At 39.6% G+C, this 24,059-nt stretch overlaps 1 protein-coding gene across 1 annotated transcript in view; it reads left to right on the top strand.

Moving 5' to 3' along the window:
* LOC140244914 (mediator of RNA polymerase II transcription subunit 12-like protein) overlaps positions 1-23,772 on the top strand; it is a 111,744-nt gene extending 87,972 nt beyond the window's left edge. Inside the window, 12 exon segments of the mRNA XM_072324523.1 lie at positions 3,490-3,625; positions 4,807-4,872; positions 6,933-7,045; positions 7,913-8,045; positions 8,792-8,953; positions 10,093-10,260; positions 10,588-10,836; positions 16,009-16,117; positions 16,950-17,053; positions 21,149-21,247; positions 22,433-22,678; positions 23,452-23,772. Of these exon segments, the coding sequence (XP_072180624.1) occupies positions 3,490-3,625; positions 4,807-4,872; positions 6,933-7,045; positions 7,913-8,045; positions 8,792-8,953; positions 10,093-10,260; positions 10,588-10,836; positions 16,009-16,117; positions 16,950-17,053; positions 21,149-21,247; positions 22,433-22,678; positions 23,452-23,772 (1,906 nt within the window).
* Positions 23,773-24,059: the final 287 nt, after the last annotated feature.

Here is a 24,059-nt window from a genome sequence, read left to right as displayed (position 1 = left end):
CATTATGTTTTCGGGTCGTCCGTCCGTCCGTCCGTCCGTACGTCCGTACGTCCATACGTCCGTCCGTACGTCCGTACGTCCGTACGGACGTCCGTACGTCCGTCCATCCCGTTTTGTTTTTGTCCATATCTCAAGAACCGTGTGGTGGTTTTACATCAAACTTGGTATGAGGGTATATCCTTGGGGGATAATACTTTGTGTGGATTTTAGGGTCACAAGGTCAAAGGTCAAAGGTCACAGGTTATTTTGTGAAAAAAAAAAATTGAAATTTCATGTTTTTCTCCATATCTCGCAAATGGTTCAAGGTATCTTCATGGAACTTAGTATATATGCTTGTACCGATGGGCAGTGATTATCTAGGGAAGTTGGGGTCATGGGTCAAAGGTCAGGGGGTCAAAAGTCAAGGTCAACTCCTCAAAATATCACTACTTTCCTTAAAATGCAATATGCCTGAAGGTTTGTTTTTTTTTTAAACTTGATATATGGCTTGTATTACCCAATATATATTTTTGGGGAAGTTTCTTGCCAAAAGGTCAAAAGGTCAAAGGTCAAGTGAAAGTGCTAAATTGCACTTTTTCCTCCATATCTCGAAAGTAACTCAAGGTATCATCATGAAACTTACATATTTATGCATGTTCTACCTAACAGTGATTCTCTGTGGAACTGTGAGGTCAAAGGTCAAAGACCAGGTTTAGATAATGCTATTTTCCCATTTGATACTGAAATTATACTTTTTCACAATACCTTGAAAATTACTCAATGCATAAACTTATAAAAGGGTCAAAAGTCAAGTAGAAATCATCAGTTCCCCAAATACCTGCACTCTGACATTTTAATCATTTATCCAATTGAACCTAGTTCTAGGAAAGTGGACATTCAGCACATTTGTGTCAAACCTGTCATTTTAATATTTTGCCAATTGTGTGAAACTGTCATCACACATTGTCAAGACATTGTACTATAGACCTATTAGGAGAACCATGCATTATGGCGGAGGCATATCAGTAGCCGTAGCGATATATCTAGTTCTCCATATTTTGGAAATTGTTCAAGGTATCTTCATGGAACATAGTATATATACATGTACTGACTGGCAGTGATTATCTAGAGAATTTAGGGTTCATGGGGTCAAAGGTCAGGGGTCAAAGGTCAAGGGCAACACTTCAAAATTTTACTATTTCCCTCATATTTATGCAATGCCAGCAGGACTTTTTTTTTTTACACTTGGTGTATGCATGTATAACCTAATAGAGATTCTCTGGTTTTTTTTCTTTGTTGTTTTTTTTTTGCCTCAAAGGTCAAAAGGTCAAAGATCGAGTGAAAGTACTGAACTTACTTCTTCCTCCATATCTCAGAAGTGGCTCAAGTTATCTTGAAACTTACTACATATTTATGCATGTTCTGCCTGACAGTTATTATCTTATGAATTTTAGGGTCAAAGGCCAGATGAAAATGGTAACAATTTACTGTTCAATACAGAAATTGCACTTTTTCTCCATACCTTGAAAATCACTCAATGCATAAACTTATGAATGGGTCAATGTCAAGTTAAAGTCCTTAAATCCCCAGATACATGCTCTTTTACTCATCCAATTAAACCCAGGTCAAGGAAGGTGAACATTCAACACATTTGTGACAAACTTGTCATTTTAATATTTTGCCAATTTTGTGAAAATGTAGTCACACGTTGTCCACATGTACTATAGACCTATTAGGAGAATCATGCATTATGGCGGAGGCATACCAGTCACCTTAGCGACATTTCTAGTTAAGTAAGGAATGCTAAGTGAGCTAAGAGTCAAAGGGAAAGTTTACCCAAATACGTGTATATGTGGGGATTGAGTGAATGCAGCGATATTATTAGAATTGTTCGAACATATCTGTGAAAGTTTGTAGAAAATAGGATGATGCTATGTGCTCTAAAAAAAAGAATGAAAGAGGTGTGTGTGTGAGTGACTAGATTTACCATTCTCAGAATGTCCACAAACACTGGAATGACAAACCATTCAGTAGACTGTTTAGTACAGTTAAACTCGCATAAGTCGATCTTCTCGGGACTGAGCAAAACACATCGACTTAGGCGAGTTTCGACTTGTGCGTAAGTCGAAAAAAAATCGACTTAACAACAGTCACACCACACGTACATTATGTATAAATGTAACATGTATGTTGTCTACTCTGGAGCCGAGAGCTGGAGAGGTGTGCCGCAGCACGGGTCGCCCGGCAGGCCCGCGCCTAACTTTACATGGACAGTGCATTAGCATTGGCACAGGTCCGATTACTTTACACCCTTGTTAAACCTTGGGGAAGTGAAAATGAACGATATTTGAGCAGTGATTGATTCCAGTTTACCATACCGTGGCTTAAAATGCGTGTAGAGGTGTACTTCTGATTTACCCGTGCCCGTAACTTTCCCCCTACTTTCCGCTTTGAAAACTCAGCATCTTCATCCATACACTGCACAGCGCAGACTGCAAACATACACAGACTATACACAGCCCAGTCTCTGTATGTACGTAGCGCTAGCGCGACAGGGCTGTACCAGAGGACCTCCAAACACGAAGACAGTTCAACAGTCGCATGCGATCGCTTTGAATTTTGATACTTTAGATCATTTTTTTGTCACCTGTCTGGTCGGGCTAGTTCTTATGTAAACAAAAACTGGTGTCTCGTGATTTTGACAGTGATTTATTGCACAATAAAATCTTATTCGACTTAGGCACAGTGAATTTAATGGTTTTTCCGTGAAAGTGTTCTTGGAATTTCATCGACTTAGGCGAGTATTCGACTTACAAAATTCGACTTGTGAGTGAATTATTACACGTAAGTCAATGGGGAAAAATCGGGACTTTTTAAAATCATCGACTTGCGCGATTATTCGACATATGCGATGTCGACTTAGGCGAGTTTAACTGTAGTATGGTAATATTTGTTCATAGATATCTTAATACTAACAGCATAATTTCCATTCAGTAGACTGTTTAGCAGTATGGTAATATTTGTTCATAGATATCTTAATAGCAGCAGCATAATTTCTATTCAGTAGATTGTTTAGCGGTATGATAATATTTGTTCATAGATATCTTAACAGTAACAGCATAATTTTTCTGAATTTTTGTATGCTGGAATGTGTTTGGAGTCAGAAGGGGGCCTGAGCTTTCGATTCTAGGAGAATCTTTAAAGGCAAAATGACAAACAGGCAGGGAAAGCAATCACATATGAGGACTACACACAACAAGCACAGTCAGGGCTGGGCTAGGGACACAAAACAAAGAAAACAAGAGCTGCAGTGGGTTAGAAGTCAAGGGCAGGAAGTCAAGGGCTGGGAGCCCAACGAGTAAGGGAGGGGGATTAAAGCAATGTAATGTGTTTCATGCCACAACGCCGAGCGGTGTCTCACAAATGTTATAAACAATACAATCTGTACAATCATTCAACTTGAATTTCGTCAGTAGTCTTTATTCGTACATTGGTACCCTTCCCTTACAGCCAAGCTCCAACGGTCAGCCACCAGCCCCTCCTGTCCTTGGTGCTGACATGTCTCAAGGGTCAAGACGAACAGAGGGAGGGTCTTCTCTCCTCACTCCAGACGCAACTCACACAGTTCCTGCAGTCACCCAAGGATGTAAGCACTCACATTTCACCCGCATGATTCCACCTCACTTGAAGGTCACGTCATTCAAAATCCTTCGTGTCCTCCCCCGAAATCTTTCGATAGTATACAGGTCGGACTTGAGATGGCAAAAAAAAAAAAAAAAATCATTAAAATTGACTTGGTTACATGTTTCAGTTTGTTTTAATTTAATCTTACTTTTGACCAAATCTTGTCCATTACTGAGATATGATGTCCCCTCCCAATTATCGCGAATTGTTATACGCAGTAATTTTGTTGGCAAAACAATTAACGTAAACAGCAATACGCTTGCCACTTTTCAACACGCATCGATAATGAACTTGGCAAAACAACGTATCTACCTGCAATATGTTGCAATAAGCTGCGCACCGCGCACATACCGCAGAACCGCACACGGAATGACATTATGTTACACGTACGCCTGCCACTGATTGAGACTGACATTGTTTTGCCGTAGCAATAGCTTGATAGGTTGATGCGATAAAACAACATATGTTTCGATTTATGCAAATTATTCTTAAAAATAAAGGGTCTAGTGAAATAAATTTGCATTCAATATGTTGTTGATATTGTTAGTCCTTTTAGGGTAAGATATGAAGTACAGCCCGTATCAAACAATAACAGAAAAGGAGTTGTAAGGTGTATGTTTGCATAACTTTAAACTCAATTTACTGGAAATGAGGTTGCATTTAGATACATTGTCTTGCTATCTCATGGCCGAGATATGGACAGCTTTTGGGGCAATGTTGATATTATTGTTCTGAGGGATCTCAGCTCTACGCTATGACCTGCAGAGCTGGCTATGCGGGTCATACATGTAGCATGGAGATGAGATCTCGATCCCGTTGTCTTGAAAGTTTATTGCAAGAAGACAATTGATCTGCACAATGTCTACCTCAAATCAAGAAAACAGTGATGTTTGCAAATTGAATGCTTATCATGAAGTTTATAATATCTTTTATGTAAATAAGCTGACCAGTCTGATATCACATAGTAGTCAGTCCTGTCAGTTGTTGACACGACTATGGAGGAAATTTGAATATATATTCTTACATCCTTCCCCAATGATACATGTATGTCAAGCTCTTGACGTTGAACATTCTGTATGTTCCACTCACACACCAGTCATTATGTAAAGTTTATTTGTCTCGTTTCTTCTTCATGCTGTGTAGGACCGATGGGAAGACCCAAAGAGCAGGAGACTGATGCACGAGGCACTGCAGCTACGGCTCAGCCTGGTAAGACTCCATTCCCCTTAAGAGGGTGCTGTGACAAGATCACAACAGGGAATAATGCCAGGATTTCAGCTTTATTGAGATCTCACACGAATAATCACTCTGAAAGACTCGGTAGCGTGGGGAGTCATTGGTGGCCCGATTTATTCGCTGCCCCCCCCAGGGTACATTCAAAAACCACAAATAGTACCTGTTGGCTTGTATGTGTGTTGAAGCATACGCTTATTGGTAATGGCCGACTCTAGTTGAGATTCTTTGGCTGTGTGTGTATAGTTATACAGAGAGATCAGTGATAAAGCTATACATGAATTGTTTAAGGGATTCTCGAATATATCCAAGCTGGGCCAGCCTTCCCACTCAATGGTATCCCCACGCTTCTGGGTCATTTTGTCACTTTCTTTCAGAATGCATGTATCTTTGCGCTTTACAGGTTTTCAACTGCTTAATTATAGGTGCAGGATTTCAAAAACGCATCGAAAAAGTTACCACCTGAAGTCATGACTTTGTCAGCATGGTCTTGGATCGAAACCCTGTTTAACAAACATAATCGTAGAAATAGAATTCATTTCTAGTTCTAAATGCACAAGAGTTAAGTGGGGCTAGAAGCTTTATAAGAGTCTCTACCTGTTTTGTTATTGCTATAACTGCTCACTATTAAGTTGTTTCACCATTGACATCCCTTTGAATGGACAGTGGGGGAGCCGTTGTGACTCCAACTAGTAAAATTCTATACACAAGGTTCCCAGTACCATAAGTTTTGAGGCGGATACTTTAGTTGAAACTGATGATAAAGATGTGATTGAGCGGTTGATAATTGCTGAAAAGAAAAACAGCAAAATTGGAAAAAGAACAAAAATATTATGCGGTTCTAAAAATCACAGTGTATTTGTAAATTCAAAATTCTTTATATCTGTGTTGCTTGATAAAGAATTGATGAAAGATATTTTCCTTTTTCAATGAGAATATGGTGTGAAATGTACTGTATTTCACCATGAATGTCTTACAGCGCATAAATGAGAATGGATCTGCAGAATAAGTGAATAGATCAGGCAAGTCTTGAGAAGAGTAATGAAGTGCTTCTGGAATGCATTAACCCTATTCTAACTGGGGGGGGGGTCAAATTGACCCCCCCTCCTCTACGTTTCGCGCCACGATTCCGCAACGCGCAAAGATTTTGCCGTGTCGTTTCACGACTTTTTTCGTTGAAGTCTTCCGCATATTTTGAGAACAAATTTGCGACGTCCGGGTACACCGTTCTGAAGTTACGTAATGTTATGCATATACCTGTCAACCCGAAAACAGCTCAAATTCATGATATCGTGTGCAAATTGAATGCAAATTGTGTTTTTTTGGTTAAATTGATATAAATTAGATTATTTCAACTTTTAACCATTGAAATTAATCAATTCTAGTGTAGATAAGCCTGAAAAAGTGCCTACAACAAATTTTGGCAAAAAAACAATAGAAAACAAAAGGTTGAAAAAACAATAAAATACATAAGAAATTAACAAAACAATAAAAAACAAAAGAAATTGATTTTGATTGTGCTATTTTTTCACATGAAAATTGTTTGATATGTCTTGAGGAATTCTGACACAAAAATTTAGCAATACTTCAGTCTTTTTAATGGAGTTATAGGTGAAAATATGATTTCATGCACAAATTTGCATAATTAATTTATTAAAAATAGAAAGGCAATATTTTTCTATTGTATGACCATGTAATCTTGTAGTTGACATCCAGCTCTATCTTCAGGCAAAATTTCGCGGCGATCGCACAATCGGTGTCCGAGATCTGAAGGGGGGGTCAAATTGACCCCCCCCCCCCAGTAAAAACTTGGTCTCAAATAGCCCAGTTAGAATAGGGTTAACATTTATTTAGTATTCTTTTCCCAGAGTAGCCCCATTAGTGGTCTATACACTGTTATTCTTGAGGGCCCTGCAACAGGGAGACAAGGTAACAGTTGATTCAGAATACACAAAGCTGTTGAACAAAAAGAGCTTCAGAGTGAGTGGATCCCAAACACTGTGTTTTGTTTTTCACATGTGTCTGTCATCTTGCAGGTTGGCAACATGTTTGATACCATCATGAGGAACAACCTGCCGTGGACCACCGAATTTGCTCTCCTCCTCCTACAACTCATCACCACGGGAACAGTGGACCCCCACACCAACAAGTGAGAAGAGACCAGGGATTGTTGTGGCCTTTGGCTTAACCCTTCTTGTGTCTAGACACTTAGCTTATTGCCTTGCCAAGCGTTTTCATCAGCATTCAGTAATCCGTCCAAACTTGATCTAGTTTATGTTAGCAAACCCACTGAGGTGAAACAATGTGCAGTAGGAAAATCATGGTAACACAAATAGGGATTAGGGGGATTAGATAATCTCTATTCATTGAAGATTAGTTTCTAGATATCTGTGCCAATCGGCAAAGAGAGCACAGTAAGGGTTAATACCACACCATAAGAGGTTCATGTTTAATTCAATCATATGAGTGTAAGAATACATGGAGTCCCTTTAAATCTCTTGCCCTCATTCTCTTCATCTGCATTCAATAGTCCCCATTTTATGTCATTTATATTAATATGTAGATATCAATGATGTTGCATGCCGTAATTATTGAGATTCACACTGGACCCGTGAATGCAACACATGCTTGCATGTACAAAGTGTATGTTGCTCTTCTCATATTGAAACACATTGTGGGATATTGATAATCACTCTCCAAGAAAAGTATTTGTGTTTGAAGAAAATGATATCATTATGGTATAGTTATATATCACTGTTATTGTCACAAATGAGAGAATAGTTTGAATTAAGCCAGTTTAGAGAATTGAACAACTCCATGGCATGATTGAAGTAATTTTTAGAAAAATAACAGGAGAAATGATGCCATAGCTGCTGATATAAAGAAACTTAATTTGAGATCGAACTAAAATCTTTTTCACTTCCTTGTTGGCTGTCAGCTTTTAAGACGATGACAGAATATTCTGGCGGGAATGTTAACTGATGGTCATACTTTTCTATTTTTCTGTCTTTTGCAGCGAGCTCTTCACCACCGTGCTGGACATGTTGTCAGTTCTCATCAATAGTACGCTATCATCCGATGCTAGCGGCAGCCCGGGGGCAGGGGAAGAGAAAGGACGAACGCACCAGACTCTCATCAAGAAATTGAAGGTGGGTGGATATCAAACAAAAATTGATATCTTTTCCCATATTTTGTTTGTATATCTTTGTTAAGTTTATAGTAATGGTAGTGGTGCCCCCTAGGGGACCTAGGGCAAGGCCAAAATGCCCAGATGAGGGGTGAGGTAGTGCCCAGGGGGGTCTGTAGCCGTGCTGTCATCTCCAAATCTCGAGATTTTTAAGTAGTTTGCCTCAGGTGGAGTGTCATATGGCTTTGCTTTTATTTATTAACAACTGCCCATATATCGTTGGTCGTCATTATGCATTCCTGTTAGATTCAAGAGTTCTAGTCCAAGAAACTACATTTTTGTGGTTTGGTGTTGTACTTTTTCAAGATAATATCTATTAGTCACTGTTAGAATTTCATACTGTAAAGAACAAAATTCTCTTGCACTTGAACCTTTGTTGTTTGCATAAGGTATTATCTGTTTCAGTAACAAAATTTTTTAAAAGCTTCTCAATTACAGTATTAATGACTGATTCTTGTTTCCGTTTCTCTCTCAATTTGGTAAATAGTTACAAATTTTTTTCTTTCAGATTTTGTCGAGATCTATTGACTATAATATTGGCTCCATTTGATTCTCCAGTATGCAAGATATTCAGTAAAATTCAAAGGTGCTAATTTGAGGATAACACGATGATAATGTCTGCAGCAATATTCCTCCAAAACTCGATTGGTTGGCTCATGGCAAAAAAAAAAAAAAATATATATATATATATATATATTTTCCTTGCAGAAAGAGGTTGGCGACAAGCACTCGGACGGCATCAACCTGGTGAGGCAGCTGCTGCCTGTCCCCCGTAAGACCATCGAGGTGATCACCTGTGAACCCATGGGTAGTCTGATTGACACCAAGGGCAACAAGATCACCGGCTTCGACTCCATCGACAAGAAACAGGTCAGTGTTTCATTCTTTCGATGTGCAGATTCGTACCCCTTTTTCATGTGAGAATCACATGGAAAATCCAGTAAAATTTGCATTCACAAACTCTGAAAATTATGAGGGAGAAAGTTTTGCGGGGATACCATGTGTGTGTAGTCCTTGTAGGGGTTGTGGCTTGATAAAAAAAGAGCCTCAAAAGAGGAGAGTTCAGGAGGGAAACGACATAGGGAGAATGTAAAGAAGGCAAAAATAATGAAAATAATGTACACCTTTTTTATGAGCACCTGTTCATTAAAAAAAGAGGCCTGGAAAAGACAAATATTTGTGATGATATAACTTCACTTGCTACTCTGATGATGTTTGCGAGGAAAATGGTGACCTTTCGACAATACCTTGGAAATGATCTGCATTATTTTGATTTGTGTTCACAAACTCCCATGTCCAGTCATGTTGCAGATATTATGCAGATAATGTCAGCATCAAAACTTTGTGGATTACTCTGGTCCCTTTCCGATTTTACATCCGAACAATGAGATATTATCTGCATAAAAATTGAGTTTATGAAAGGGGTATTAGACTTTCCATGTCCCATGTTATCAACACAGCATCTGTGGTACCAGTTCGGTCGATGGTTCTTCTAGCCTGATCCAGGTTGTGCTGGCCGAAAATTTGCTGTTTGACCAAACTTCATGACAAATTGTAGCAGCATCATAGAAATGTATTTGCTTGTTTGCTTGTTTGTTTGTTTGGTTGGTTGTTCGATTATCTGTCTGTCTGTTATAGTTCCACTGTCTGTCCATCTGTCTGTCTGAATGGCTGTTTGTGTGTATTTTTTTATTTATTTGTTTGTTTGTTTTTGTGGGTGTTTTTTTTTTTTTTTTTACATGGAGAACTTGGAGGGTGTTAGCAAAATTAGGTCTACTAGTACTGGTAGCTTTCTTTCCATATGGAAACCTACCTCTGAGTACATGAAAGCCTCAAGCTCATTTGTTACAACCCAAACCTCAAAATATGTATGTGAGTATGATCTCAACAGACTTTGATGATGTTGGTAGTTCGTGGAGGACATGTGCATGATTTCATGTATGCTTTTGTCTTCAAATGATTTGCATCAATATCTATTTTATTACTCCTCCTGGCTCTGTCCATTGCAGGGTCTACAAGTATCTGCCAAGCAGAAGATCAACCCCTGGGACACACTGGAGATTCACAAGAACCCCGCCCCCTTGTCCTGGGCGTGGTTCGGGGGGATCCGCATGGAGCGCAAGCCTCTGCGGTATCAGGAGCAGTACAGGTTAACTCTCTACCACACCCACAATCAGGTACGTGGCTTCCTTACTGTTAGTCCCAAATGTGTGAAATAATGTTGTGCCAAACTAGCTGTTCAGTCATTATGACAGTGTAGATTATGATGACGATCATAGTGACAACGATTCCAAAGATGTCAGTGGTGGTGGTAGCCTGAGTGAACTTGGCTGTGATGATTGTGTGGAAAATGATGAGGATTAGGGTCATAAAAAGTGGTAAATTCACAGATACTGATTATTTGTGCTGTGTTGAGCGTCACATTTATGCTGTTGGATATTCTAAAGCTGATTTTTAAAGGCCGGAAACATCTCTAATATCTACCTTGCTGTTGTACATCTCAGGTCAAGCCTGATGACCACTACTTCGACCCGCCCCAAGTCCCACCGGATGAGGAGGAGCCACCGCCGCCTACCAACCAGGAGGCGGAGAAACCGGCCCAGGAGCTGGACATCATCCAGCCGGACGTGAAGATAGGCGTGGCCAGCGCCGTACCGCCAGAGACCACCAAGGAGCCGAGCAACAAGAAGGGGAAGAAGAACCGGCGGAAACGCCCCGCCCCAACGCCCCCTCAGGCCCCAGTCAACAGAGATGTAAGTGACCCGATTTGTCTGTTCTGCATCACCTTGTGTGTATGGCTTGAGATTATGCTTCATTTTCCCTTTGTGTGCATTGATATTATTGTTATTATTTTCTCTTTTTTTATTTTGCTGTGCTCATTTCATTTCATTCTGTACGCCCAGGTTTTCACATAACTCTAGCAAAAGTAGGCCACGAAAATATTTGAGTTGACATAATTTTATTTTTTCATTCAAATTTACTCAGCTTATGCACAGAAAAATAAACATTTTCAGGATCACTTAAGTTATATCTTCCTCTCTAAGACCAACATTCATTTCTTGTGCTGCTGAGGCATGCTTGGTGAGGATTTCATAATCTGTTTTTCAGGGTAGTTTAACTCATGAAACAAAATCAAGTCAGTCGTGTATTTGGTGTAAAGCTTTACTGCAACAAACTAGATAAGCAGGTGTCCCATTGTCATTAATTTGCTGTCATTTCTGATCCCCTCTTTTTGAGAAAATAAAGGAAGCGAGATAGAAAATTACCAAAATTCTGACTGTTTCATGTGATGGACTCTCAGTTGCCAATGATACACGTGTATCGGTCGAGAGTGAAGGCTGTTTCTTTTCTCACCATTTTCCTTGTCTGTGATATGTCATTATGAAAGCTGTACTATATTTTTGTTATTACTGACACAAGCTGATTTGAAATCCATGTGTTTTTACATCGTTGTCTACCATATATCCTGCAGATATCCCGAGTATCACTTTGCCCCTTGTCTTTTGAATCTTTCCACGTTTGTCATCCCATATTGATTTTGCTTGCTTGATTTCGTCTTTTTAATTTTCTGGTGCTCCCCAGCTGTTAAGTCCCTCAAACTAGATCCATCCCCTCCGATCTCTGGTCCTATGCCTATCTCATGTGTGTTATCATTCCTCTTGCTCAGCCCTCATTCTCATTCGTCCCACATGCCACCTTTTATACATTTGCCAGTTTTTAAACCCATCAGGTCCCAGGGGAATTTTGCTGCAGAAATAGTAATCTTGTGATCATCAAGTTGGCAACTCTAAATGTCACTGCTTATCTTATCTTGGGTGTGTGAAAGATTAGATAGAACTGCTGAAGTTAATTACATCTATGCAAAATCAAAAAGTTTTTTGCTGTTTTGTAATGCCTGTATGAGAAAGAAACAGGAACTTTATTCCTGTAAAATGTGTTGCCAGTTTAAGAATTGATTTTGAATTTAGTAGCTAAAAGGCTTTTAAAGGTGCATAGTCCCGGTAGTGTAGAGGGCGCTGTTGATGATACTGCCGATCACCGTTAGCGTTGATACGAAGATTGCCGAATTTGAGCTGTCATCAAGAGTAAAGCGCGTAGGTATTGCTAAGTAACGTTGCCTTTGTTGTCTTCTCTGCACATCACGCAGTCTGTAGTAATGCCAGGGTGCGTGCATATGTGTTTCTTATTATGACAACACAAAAGAAGTTTGCTAAAGCTGAATCATGAGCGGAACTGTGATTGGACCACTGGCTACAGTGGATCGGACTTCTTCGGACTCGGGGAAGTGGGCCACAGCGTAAGCGCTAAAGAGGAGTCGATGCGCCCGCGTACGCATTTGACTAAACCACCGGGACCATGTACCTTAAAAAATTCTACAGCCATACAAACAAACATCAACAACAAAGGGTTCCATTTATGGAGCATCATTTCCTATCATAACAAAAGATGCAAAAATGGGATTTCTGGGACGTGATGGGTCAATTACAGTGTCTTGCTGTTTACTGTGGTACATTGTAGCTTACATCTTCTGTAATGGTTTCATACAGCCAACTTACATTCTCGTCTTTGTTTGTTTGTTTGTTTGTTTTTTAAATCCTTTTGTTTACGTAACTCTGTGTGGACTCGTCTGTGGTGGTTTATGTTTATGATTTCAACTAACCCACTAACCCAATGTTACTCATTTACTTTTCACACATTCTGTTTTCATACCTGTAGCCATATTCCTATGGTACCCCTAACCACTATCATCATGCCGTTCCGTCGATTTACCCTATGCATCAGGTACACTACACTAACACCAAGTTATCTGCACTGACATGGCACTTTCAGTGATCTTTGTGGAGAGAACAGATACTTGATTGATTCTCAGCAGTGGACTTGTTTCAAAAGATCACCAACTAAGTGATTCTAGGGTGTTTCTCAAAGTTGGCTTTATGTACTTTTAAATACAAGGGGAATTAAACAGCAGCAGCAACAAAATAGTGTACATGTTGTATCTTCTGATATGAGAAAAAAATATCTACATTCATCTTTTCCTTCATGGCAAAGCTGATTACTTGCATGTTTGTCTCTAAATCACATTTTATCATTCTTACAAAAAATCAAGAATGATGCCAAGCTTAGTTTTTAACATTTTTGCACATGTGTGTAGGTCTGTCAGGAAATGGAGACCAGGCGAAGCCTTCTTCTGCTGAATTTCATAATGACTTAGCATTAGTCTTTCACATAATCACACAATGCATTGTAGAGGTGTCCTTTGACTACAACATTAGACATTCTGTGTGGGACTATTGAAACAGAAGATGCCTGAACACTTAAAAAAGAATGATAATGATAATGTAGTCCTGTTGCACTGAAATATGGGATGTGATTTAGAAAATGAAACAAAAATAGTAAAACAATGAAATTATCAGCTAGTATAAGATATTTGGGAAAGTAGGATTTGATCTGTAATTGTGATTTTTACTACTATTGTATGATGATGATCATTGTCAATTAAAAAGTTGTTATTTGTAGTTGTCAACAGTATTATTAGCAGTAGTTGTGGTAAAAGTAGTGATACCACTGTTTTTATTAGAGTTGTCATTGGTGGTCTTAATAGCAGTAATAGTTGTAGTAGTAGTAGTAGTAGTAGTCGTAGAAATACTTGTAGCAGGTTCTCATCTGTACACCAGCATTGAAGATCACTACATGCCAGTCATGCATGGAGTCATGTGGCCCAAGACATGTGTATCACTTGTGCACAGCATTGTTCATAGCAAGGAGCAAACACCCAAGTGTCTGGTCACAAGGCTAGACACTGACTTTAAAACACCACTACAACTGTGTACATTGTATAGCAAGCCTCTGATCAAGCACTCTGCAACCTCTTAAAGGGGCCTCGTTAAAAATACTTCCTCCCGGGAACACGCTGTGACATGCATACCTTCGTTGTTTGTGTGTTTTTAAATGATTCAGAGTATTTTTGTGGGCCTTTACATGAGCATTTGAAATGTCCAAAATTGGTGCTATGTTATGACAATGAAATGACAGATGAGAAGCATGCTTTTTTTTTTTTTCCGGAGGGGGGGTGTTGTGATGTGTTTTTTTTTTTTTTCCCCCTAAGCCAGTAAATGTTTCTTCTTAACAGCAGACACCACTACCCCCTCACCAAATGACGTACTTACCAGTTTTTGCTCTCACCATTAATACATGTACAAGAATTTTGATCAGGGGTTTATTATTCAGTCTGTTGTTTCTAGATTTCACCCAGCATTGAAGATGTCCAAGCATGTATCGCAAAGAGTACTCACCCCATATATTATTGTCATCTACATCCACATTTCTCTCTGTGTTTAAATAACAGTCTTAACTCTTTTATTGTCAAAATTGTCTGACGGTGTATTCCTTTTTCGATGTTAATCCACTTTCTGTTCGTTTTGATACAGGCATGCGAATGTTCAAATAACACATCATTATTTGTGTGTATGTTTTTATGTGTGTGCGTGTGTGTGTCTTGAATGTGCACACAAAAGCATTTACCATCATGAGCTGCTTTTCTTCTGACAGAGAGCTTGAGGTAGCTTTGTGAAAATATGTGCTGTAGTCAATTTGTGATATCTTCTATCCACACAATTAAGTCTGGTTTGAAAATTTTCTATAAAAGGAAAGGTGAAGTATTGGCTGTGAGAGTAGTTATGATGTTAAAAAAACAAATTTCATTGGGGAAATTATCTGCCAAACCTGATTGTCAACTTAGTGTAATTCCAACAAAGACATATGTGATACTGTATGTTGGGGAGACAGAGACAAGAAACTTGCCTTAGACATTATGGCCTGGCCCGCACAGGATCAGTCCTTAGAGCCAGCGGTCAGTGATATTTGCTCATGCTTGATCTGAAAGAGACATATTTTAATAAAGAGCCAGTTCTGGCAAGAGTGTACTAATCACATTTTTACTGTAAAAATTATTTGCATAAATTACTAGAATTTCTAACAATAAGTTTGGCAAGATACACAAAAGATTTGTCACAAATGTGGAACGCAAATACATTATCATGTGAAATGTAAATTTGTCATTATCAAATAGGCATGATTACCAGATATACTGTAAAATAGTTGTGTCGTCTCTTTCGTATGAACTGAGATGAGTCATATAAATGTTCTACATAACACCATAACCTACATTGTCCCATGTGACTATGGCCGCATTCCAGCGCTCTGTGTGAGAAAGCGTACCTTTTGAGTTATTTTTAGAGGGGGTCACTCACCTGGGTCCATGAACTCATCGCATTATGTGCACATTCTTTTCATGCCAACTTCTAGTAAGCTTATGGTATGCTTTTGAAACACATTGGAAAGTGGTCCACTTTTAGCTCAAGTGGAGAGGTAAATTATGATTGAAACAATATAATTCTGACAAGTCCCTGACCACTATAGGAATTGATCCTTCATGATTCATACAAAATGTCATCGATACAAGGAAACCCTGTTCTGTAACGGGGACCTAAAAACCATGACAAGTTTCTTGTTATATCAGGTTTGTCACTGTATCAGGCTACAAAAACCTAGAAAAATGTAAATTTGGGGCCTGCAAAATCACTTTGTTATACTCAATCCTTTTATAACGAGGTTCCACTAAAGTAGCAGCATGAAGCCTGGCCATAAATGCTGTCATCGTTGTGCTATGCCATGTGCCTCTTGTAAATACTGTTCAAATTGTGCAGATGCCATATACTTGCTATTAAATGCCTGCAGGTGGCAACAAACATGACTAATGCACACACCGTTCACACAGACATGTTCGTTTTCACTTTTTCACGGCAAGCAGAAAAACAAACAAAAACAAAATGTGAGCCATATCATATGGTCAGCCTCAAGGAATTGCAATGTAATGGCCCTGTCTTCTTTTCTTTTTTTCCCCTCTCCGCCTTGCTTGATTTCAGCAACAGTATCCATTCAACCCTGGAATGCCAGGCTACACTGATAGGGGGTTTGTCTCACCGGCCATGTACCCCCCTGGACAGGTGCCCTTCCAGCAGCCCCTACCCCCAGGTACGATGATGGTGCTACAGTGCACTCCCGTGCACTGTAGAACATGGTTATAACGTGATTCCGGTTACAACGAAGTAAAAATTCAGACCGCAACATAATCGGCTGTACAGTTGTATGTTGTTTTATTGTCTATTTGTTCGGTTATAACAAAATTTCCATGTAACGAAAGAAATCTGCCGGTCCCAAGGACTTCATTATAATGGGAGTCCACTGTATTACCATGAGCCTCACCCATTTTCTTGTCAGCCACTTGCAAGATTGTCATATTTTATGGTTGACTGTCTGTACACAGTTTGTCAGATGCATTAAAACTTTATTATTATATGAGAGTGTACCGAGGGAAGTATAAGAATGCTTCTATATAGTTGATTTTGGGATGGAATGTGTATTTTGAGCTTCAAAATGGGTACTGTGATGTTGCTTTAAGCAATTTTTATCAGCTCTTTGAACAATACAACATTTTATGAACTGAGACAGTGTTAGGTTTGTATAGAAATCATCTTTTATTTGTCCCTCCACCCAAATTCACACAGATGTTTACCTAATTCTACTGAGTGTTCTTGTGTTATGTTTCCCACCATCCCTACTTCTGGATCCTCAATTCTCCAAAGTCTCATCCAGCCAAATCTATCCTGATCACAGCTCCCAATCTTTGACTTGCGAGGGTGTGATTAAAATTTTTCATTTTCATCACACTGATATTTTGTGGTTTAATTCATTCGAGAACATTGTTGAATGTAGTTATAATTGCATGTTGATATCTAAAAATTCTTCCCCACTTTCCATTCATTTTGTTTGTTTCTTTCTTGAATTCTCCCCCCCCCCCCCCCAGCTGGACCAATCCGGCCAGAACGGCAGCCAATGATACCAGGGAGCTCCAAGGTGGCCCTCAAAAACCATCTCATTAGTGCCAGGGCCACAGGGCCTCCAGGACAGGTGAGGTTACATTACTCTCATGTTAACATTTTCCCTATTAAGGTCCATCATCAGTACCTGTGCCTATTGCACATGCAACTTCATAGGTCAAATAGATTGAGAAGACAGAAAGGCAAATGTGGTTCATACGCATTGGACAGCTCACAATTGGTGTATGTCGCTTATTCTACCAGATGATACATGTGCACTTGTCCATTAAAAAAAAAAAAAAAAAAAAAAATTAAAAAACCTTTATTACTTGCAAGTAGTTGTGAGATGAGGATTTAAGATTAAAATTGATTCCGCAGTGAAAAGAATATACTAAGTTCTCTGAATTACTGAATTACGCTGATACTGTGCCAAATTCTGTCTGCATTATCAGCCTTATTTTAAGATTTAACGAAACTGATGCAAGAAAAACACTTTTTGTGTCTCTCGGTATTAAACGCTGCTTTGATACGCTGCAGATCCCTTTATTCCCTTTTGTACTCCAAAATTCATTCGTGATATGCTAGAGGCAAGCATGTTCAGGAGTTATTTTTGTTCAGTTCACAGTTAACCATTGATATTTAACATACTCTCATTTGAAACTCATGATTTCAAAGCAATATCAGGGAGGTGCAAACACCATTCGAAACTTATTAGGAAGATAAATAGCTACTATGTGGCAAGAGTTTTAACGTCGCCATAGCACCCACATCTTGTAAACTCGTTCGAGAGGATTTACTCTAAAATGTATTGTTTGTTACAGCGTGATGAAGGGTATGGCTATGGGGGTCCGATATTGAAGGTAACGTCTGATATGCAGAACTTTGCTTCATCAATGTCCTGTAAATGCATGACGAGAAAGTTTGCAGCTGTTGAAGAGAGTTGATGGTTGTTCTATCCTTTTACGCTGCTTTGTGTTTGTTGCCATGGCAACTCTATACCATTGGCCCCTGGATCTTTTTCCCCTAAAAAGCTTGTAACTAGCATGAGTCCTTCGCCAGGGAATCGTACATGCATGGCTTTTTCTGGATGATGATAAAACGCTTCCGTTCCATATGCTGCTTGAAAACCAGCTTTCGACTATTTACTTTTAACTGCACCATTGTTGAAATCAAGGCACTATTTTTTTTTTTTCTCTGACAGGAATTGTAGCTTCAGTGTCAAGCTATATACTTTAAATGTGTCTATCATAATCACGCAGGTGGCCCAAGAAACAAGATGCTTGTATCGCCTTTGCATGTGAAATATGATGTGATAGAGTAGTCTTCAGCCATATGCAACATGATAATACAGTCTGACCTCTCCCATCCGGCCTCCCTTCATCCGGATCTCTCTATTATCCGGATGCCATCTCGACGTGACTTTTTTTTTCCAATCTACTAATTATGGAGAAAAGGTGGATTTCAAAACTCACAGCAATATTCCTACACAAACTCACATAAATAACATGTTATTCCCAACATAAGTTAACATCTAATTTTATCTAAATAACATGCATTCACTACCCTAAAATCACCGCAAGAGCATAGACAGAAAACTTTTCATGGAATCAGGGCACAGTGCAAGCGATCAATCTTCGCATTGAGTCTCCCATATCCGGCAAAATCCTTTATCCGGATGAGCGCCGGTCCCGACATGTCCGGATAGGAGAGGTCGGACTGTATGATGTTTAGGAATGAGTTGCTGGGAATAATTTCATTCTTTAAATCTTGCCACGTTCCAAACTTAAAACTTGTGTACTGTGTTTTCCTTCGTTGAAGCACAAAGACTATTAAAAGGCAATTGTCCTTCACACATCTTTGGCTGGGGAAAATATGAAAAGTGACAATTCTCCCCACTTCAACAAAACTTTGATTCCATAATACTCTTGGAATGACTGGTAGGTTGTGTACGGGATTGTTACCATGTTACTACCCCTTGTGCTGTTTCTGCATGATTTCAGACATTGGCTGCTTTGAAACCTTTACTCTATCTGCTTTCTGTGAGTGTGAATGTGATATGTCCGGCATATTATGCAGTCAGTTTAATGGTTGCTTGTCATTTGCAATGACCTGAGTCTTGATAAAAGACTAATACGCATGTTCAGCATCAAGAATACATGTAGGTACATAATGCTTTTTGTTTGTACATTTTCCAGTTTGTAGTTTCACAGATGACCTGCAGTTTTACCAACTGCTATGTATTGCATTATTTTTGTTTTTTTATTGTCTTTTTTTAAAACTATATTTATCTAGAAGGTACAAAATTTTATGTGTGGTTGTAGAAGCTCTCTGCCCTATTTGTGCATGCATTAATTATTTGAATCACTGATTCTCGTGTCACCATAGCCATGTGCTGATGACTGGCAATCATGTTATCTCAAAATTACTGTAGCAGTAAAATGTTATTGAGCACACTATTTGAAAATACTTCTCTAAAGTTCTGATTGATCAGTTTTATAAAGCTACAAAGTTGTCGCATAAGAATTCAAATTAATGACAGCCATATGGTAGTACTGTCTTAATATGATTTGTCATTTTTGTATCAAAGGATCGCAATCAATATTTACATAGGAATAGACTTCTTTGCAAGATATGTGCATGAAATCATGATATCTTCATCTGCTATCTTTAACGTAATCATGGGAAAGATTTTTTTTTTTTCAGAGAATGTTGAATTCATGAAGTTTTATGTGTGAGAGGAATGGTGAGGGGATGATGAAAGAAAAACAGTTCCTTTGCGATGATGTTACTGTATTGTAATGAAACTATCAAAGTGGAACTATACTGTAACTATTGATACTTGTGATTACCCGCCAACTCAACTCAAAACTTTCACAGATAAAATCCTTCCTTTTATTATCAGACATTTTCTGAAACTATTTTGATGTCGGGGGAAAATCATTCTGTGAAGTATCCAGTTACAAAAATTCTTGTGTACATGTAGTCAGATAAGTCAGATTGTCACTGCAAGTTTTATCGCAGGGGAGAATTTGTTAGGTGTATTTAATAATTTCATATTTTGTTGAGCAAGATGCATAGTAGGCCTAATGATTATACAAAATGTATCTGTGTTGACAAAGCGATTACCTTCAGGCGGGCTTGCATGGCTGTGATGATTTCAGGCTGCTTGCATGATATGTAGAGTAGTTCAAAGGGTAGAGACAATCATGTGATGTGGTATATTTGAAGTCTGAGTTTTTGACAGTGGTTTGGTAGTATGCTATAAGTTTTGATATGAGCGTAGTTTAAATTGATGAAAAACACTGGCTGCTTTTCATCTGTCGCAAAAATGCTAGTTTTTATTTGCATGATTTAATTATTCGAAGTCACAGCAAAATGGCATTATGGGCATTATTATAATTGTGATGATGATGGTGATGGTGATCGCAAGGTTGACTATCAATATTATCATCATCACCATCATCATCACCATTGTCATCAGTGTTATCAATGAAATGGTTATGCAACTTAGGAACCATCTATGTTCACACTCCTGATTGCTTCAATATTCATGCCACAAGCTAGTGAAATGAAAGGCCCCACTACTGGATCCTATTCTGGGATTGAAGACTGCATGTCTCAATTTGATACTAAAGGTGTTGATCTCAGTTTAGTCCCAATCTTTATATAACTATGTCTGCATTGCCCATCAGCACTGCCAATCAAGAACACACAGATCAGTAGTTTTGTATTGATGCATGCCACAAGTGACATTTAGTAGTAAGCCTAGAGTCCTATCCATGTTTTAATTCTTAACCAGTTTGAAAACAAATTAGGCACTGTCAGGTGCTGTTGGATGCCATGGGTAGCAAGTAATATTATTCCTCTCTGAATATTAGAGCCTGATTTGGTATTATGTGATTCATAAATTGGAAGCATTGATCCCTGATCCTCTGTAAGGAAGGATGGGGATACTTATACAAAAGTCCTCATAGTGCTCAAAGCTCCTAAAGTGTTTCACTTTTATTTAGACATCTCTTAGGCCTGCTGCTGTGGAGAAAAAGAGGCAGTGTCTACTCATTGCTCGCAACTTTGGGCGTGTTGGTAAAGAAAGAGCTTGTTCATGACTCAAATCTTAGTCCAACATTTGACCAGGGTCAGGGTCACTCGTTTGTCTCAATATAATTCCTGGTTTCTCTTCTTCCAGCCTCTGCTGACCAACAAGCTGCTGCGAGATCAGATCACCAGCCGCCGGTCCCGTCCAGTCATTGGTCAAGAGGGGCCAATGAACCCAATTGTTCAACCGGTCAGTAGCCAGCCATCCCTCCTCCCTTCCAATGTGATTCACACAAGTCCCTCAAGCATTATCATTTTCTGTCGTCAAGTTCAGCATATGTGCTAAATTTGAAGGGGGAGCATTGATTAGGTTATGGAGAAAAAACTCTCAGTTGCTAATAGTTTGACTTGGTATTATGAGTTATGATTTACAGTCGCTGATAATGACATGACTGTCAGAGTATGGAATGTGGCAATATGTGAAATGCTTTTCCCACTCCCACCCATCCCCCCCCCCCCCCCCCCCGCGGAAAAAGGGGAAAAACTGTTGTTGTTTTTTTCTTCTTTACAAGTAAAACATGAATACTGGGTCTGTGATAAAAGTGTTAAAGGACTAGTTCACCTTCATAAACATAAGGATTGAGAGAATGCAGCAATATAAGTAGAACACATCAGTGAAACTTTGAGGAAAATTGGACAATCGATGCAAAAGTTATGAATTTTTAAACTTTTTGTGTTGGAACTGCTGGATGAGGAGACTACTACAGCTTGTGAGTCATATGCGTACAACAGTATAAAGAAAATGTAAACAAAATTCAACATATTTTCACTTTTTTCGCATAATAAAAGACCACTTGACTTGCCTCTTTCTAAAGGCAGGGGGAATAATATTACCCGTAACATATGTCGGTAACGAGTCAAGGGAATGTGTACTTTTTTCAAAAGATGAAATTTTGTGAAATTCTCTTTATATTTTCCTTATATTGTTGTACGCATGTGACATCTAAGTTATTCACACACTGCAGTAGTCTTCTCATCCAGCAGTTACTGCACAAAAACTTCAAAAATTTATAACTTTTGAACGGATTGTCCGATTTTCCTCAAACTTTCAATAATGTGTTCTACATTCTCTCAATCCTTATGTTTATGAAGGTGAACTTGTCCTTTAAGTAAATGATAGAGTCAATCTTGCAGAGATTATTAATCTGCAGTTTATGATATTTTTCCGCATGTAACAAATGATAGAAAATTTAGATAATGGCATAAGATGATACATGCACATGTTAGAGAAAAGCTTTAATATGCCAAGCTGTAGAGGTCATGTTCAACTGTGTCCACATGTAATGTCCAACAGAAAAGATTACAGAGTAAATTTGAACAATATTGCCTGCTTAGGTGAAATTATATTCATACATCTGTACTGTTTGGTTCTTAGGGGTCATCACAGTACAGTAACTACGGTATGCAGATGATGGGGCAGCAGCCGGGCATGTCCGCAGACCCCCATGGGGGTCAGCCCCAGTCCGGCATGGTCTCGGCCAACTACAACCAGCAGTACTCGCACCCCGGTGGGGCGGGGCCAGGCCAGCGGATGATGACCAGCATCAGCCAGCATTCCAACCCCTCCCAGATGGGGTACATGCCGCAGCATAGACAGATGCCCGCAGCTAGGGCCAAGTGAGTTGTGTAGGATGCAATCTAAGACGTTTAGTATTTCCAAGTATCGGAATTGTTTTCACTCCACGGAACTAGAGTGAAATTTAGAACATGCAGATATCTTTGGGAGATATCAAAATATGAACAGATGCACTCTCATCTATAGTGGAATAATAGTGACATCGATTTGGCACAAAAAATATCAGTAATCGTACAAAAAAAAGTGGCATAAAAGAGTCTCCTTTTTTAGAGTATCTTGATGGATGAGTGCATTTGCCATAGGAGGAGAGGTTAAGTTTCTGCCGTAGTCCTTCCATTATAAGAGTAGTTGTGGGCAGATCAGGGTTGAATAATACTCTGAAGGTGAGACGCTATGGGGGAAAAGTATTTGTTTCAAGTGTAGAGGTTTGCCTTTTAAGGCTCAAGAGGTGGAGGAGTCATGAAGTTAGGGATCTTGAAGGATGTTACAGGGTGTAAGACCAGCGTATGTACATGCGGGCTGTAGCTGAATGAAAGAATTGTTCTTGTGGTGACATATGAAAGTTGGAGGTACCATGGCAATTGATTGCCTTCAATGTTTTAACTTTGCTGTCTTGATGGTTATGAATGAGGAAGATTTTTTGCTGATATTATAAACCTGTCATGAAAAAACAGTCTCTTTAGAAACAGAACACTGGTCAATTACTTGTAGTTGAAAACTCAGGATCTACACTCTTGTTATCTACACCAAGACACTCAACAGTAGATATGTTGCTCTATTGGCTTCCCCATTCCCATGCATCCAGGTTGCAGCAACAGTTACAACACCAGCTCTCGATGCGGCAGCCGATGCAGCAGGGCATCCAGCACGCGCCAGGCTCAGCGGGTCCGGGGGGTCCCGGTGGCCCAGGGGCCCAGCCCTACATGGGTCACCAGCTGACCCAGCAGCAGCAGCAGCAGCGGGGCCAGCAGCTCTTGCAGCAGCAGCGCCTGATGGCCCTACAGCAGCAGCAGATGCAGCAGGGCCAGATGCCAGTGGGCAGCTCGACCATGATGCCGGGCATGCAGGGACAGATGGGGGCCCCGGGCAGGCCCGCCAACACCATGAATCCGGCCCACCACAACCCTTACCAATATTGAGCAGGACGGGAGAGAGGGAGAGACACTTTGGGGGGAGGGGAAGGGGAATCTGTTAACACTCTGACCAGAAATGTGTGTGTGAAAATCTCTGCAACTCTGTGTCATAATACCACCGCCTCAGGGGAGTGAGACATTGACAGGACAAGAAGGGAGAGCTCATGAACAATTAAAGAGGTACTGGCAGACAGACAGACAGACAGACAGAGTATGTGTGTGTGTGTGTGTGTGTGTGTGTGTGTGTATGTGTGTGTGTATGTGTGTGTGTGTGTGTGTGTGTGTGTATGTGG

Source organism: Diadema setosum, chromosome 21 (genome assembly GCF_964275005.1).
Source record: "Diadema setosum chromosome 21, eeDiaSeto1, whole genome shotgun sequence".
Lineage (NCBI taxonomy): Eukaryota > Metazoa > Echinodermata > Echinoidea > Diadematoida > Diadematidae > Diadema > Diadema setosum.
This window is presented reverse-complemented; position numbering and strand designations above follow the sequence as displayed.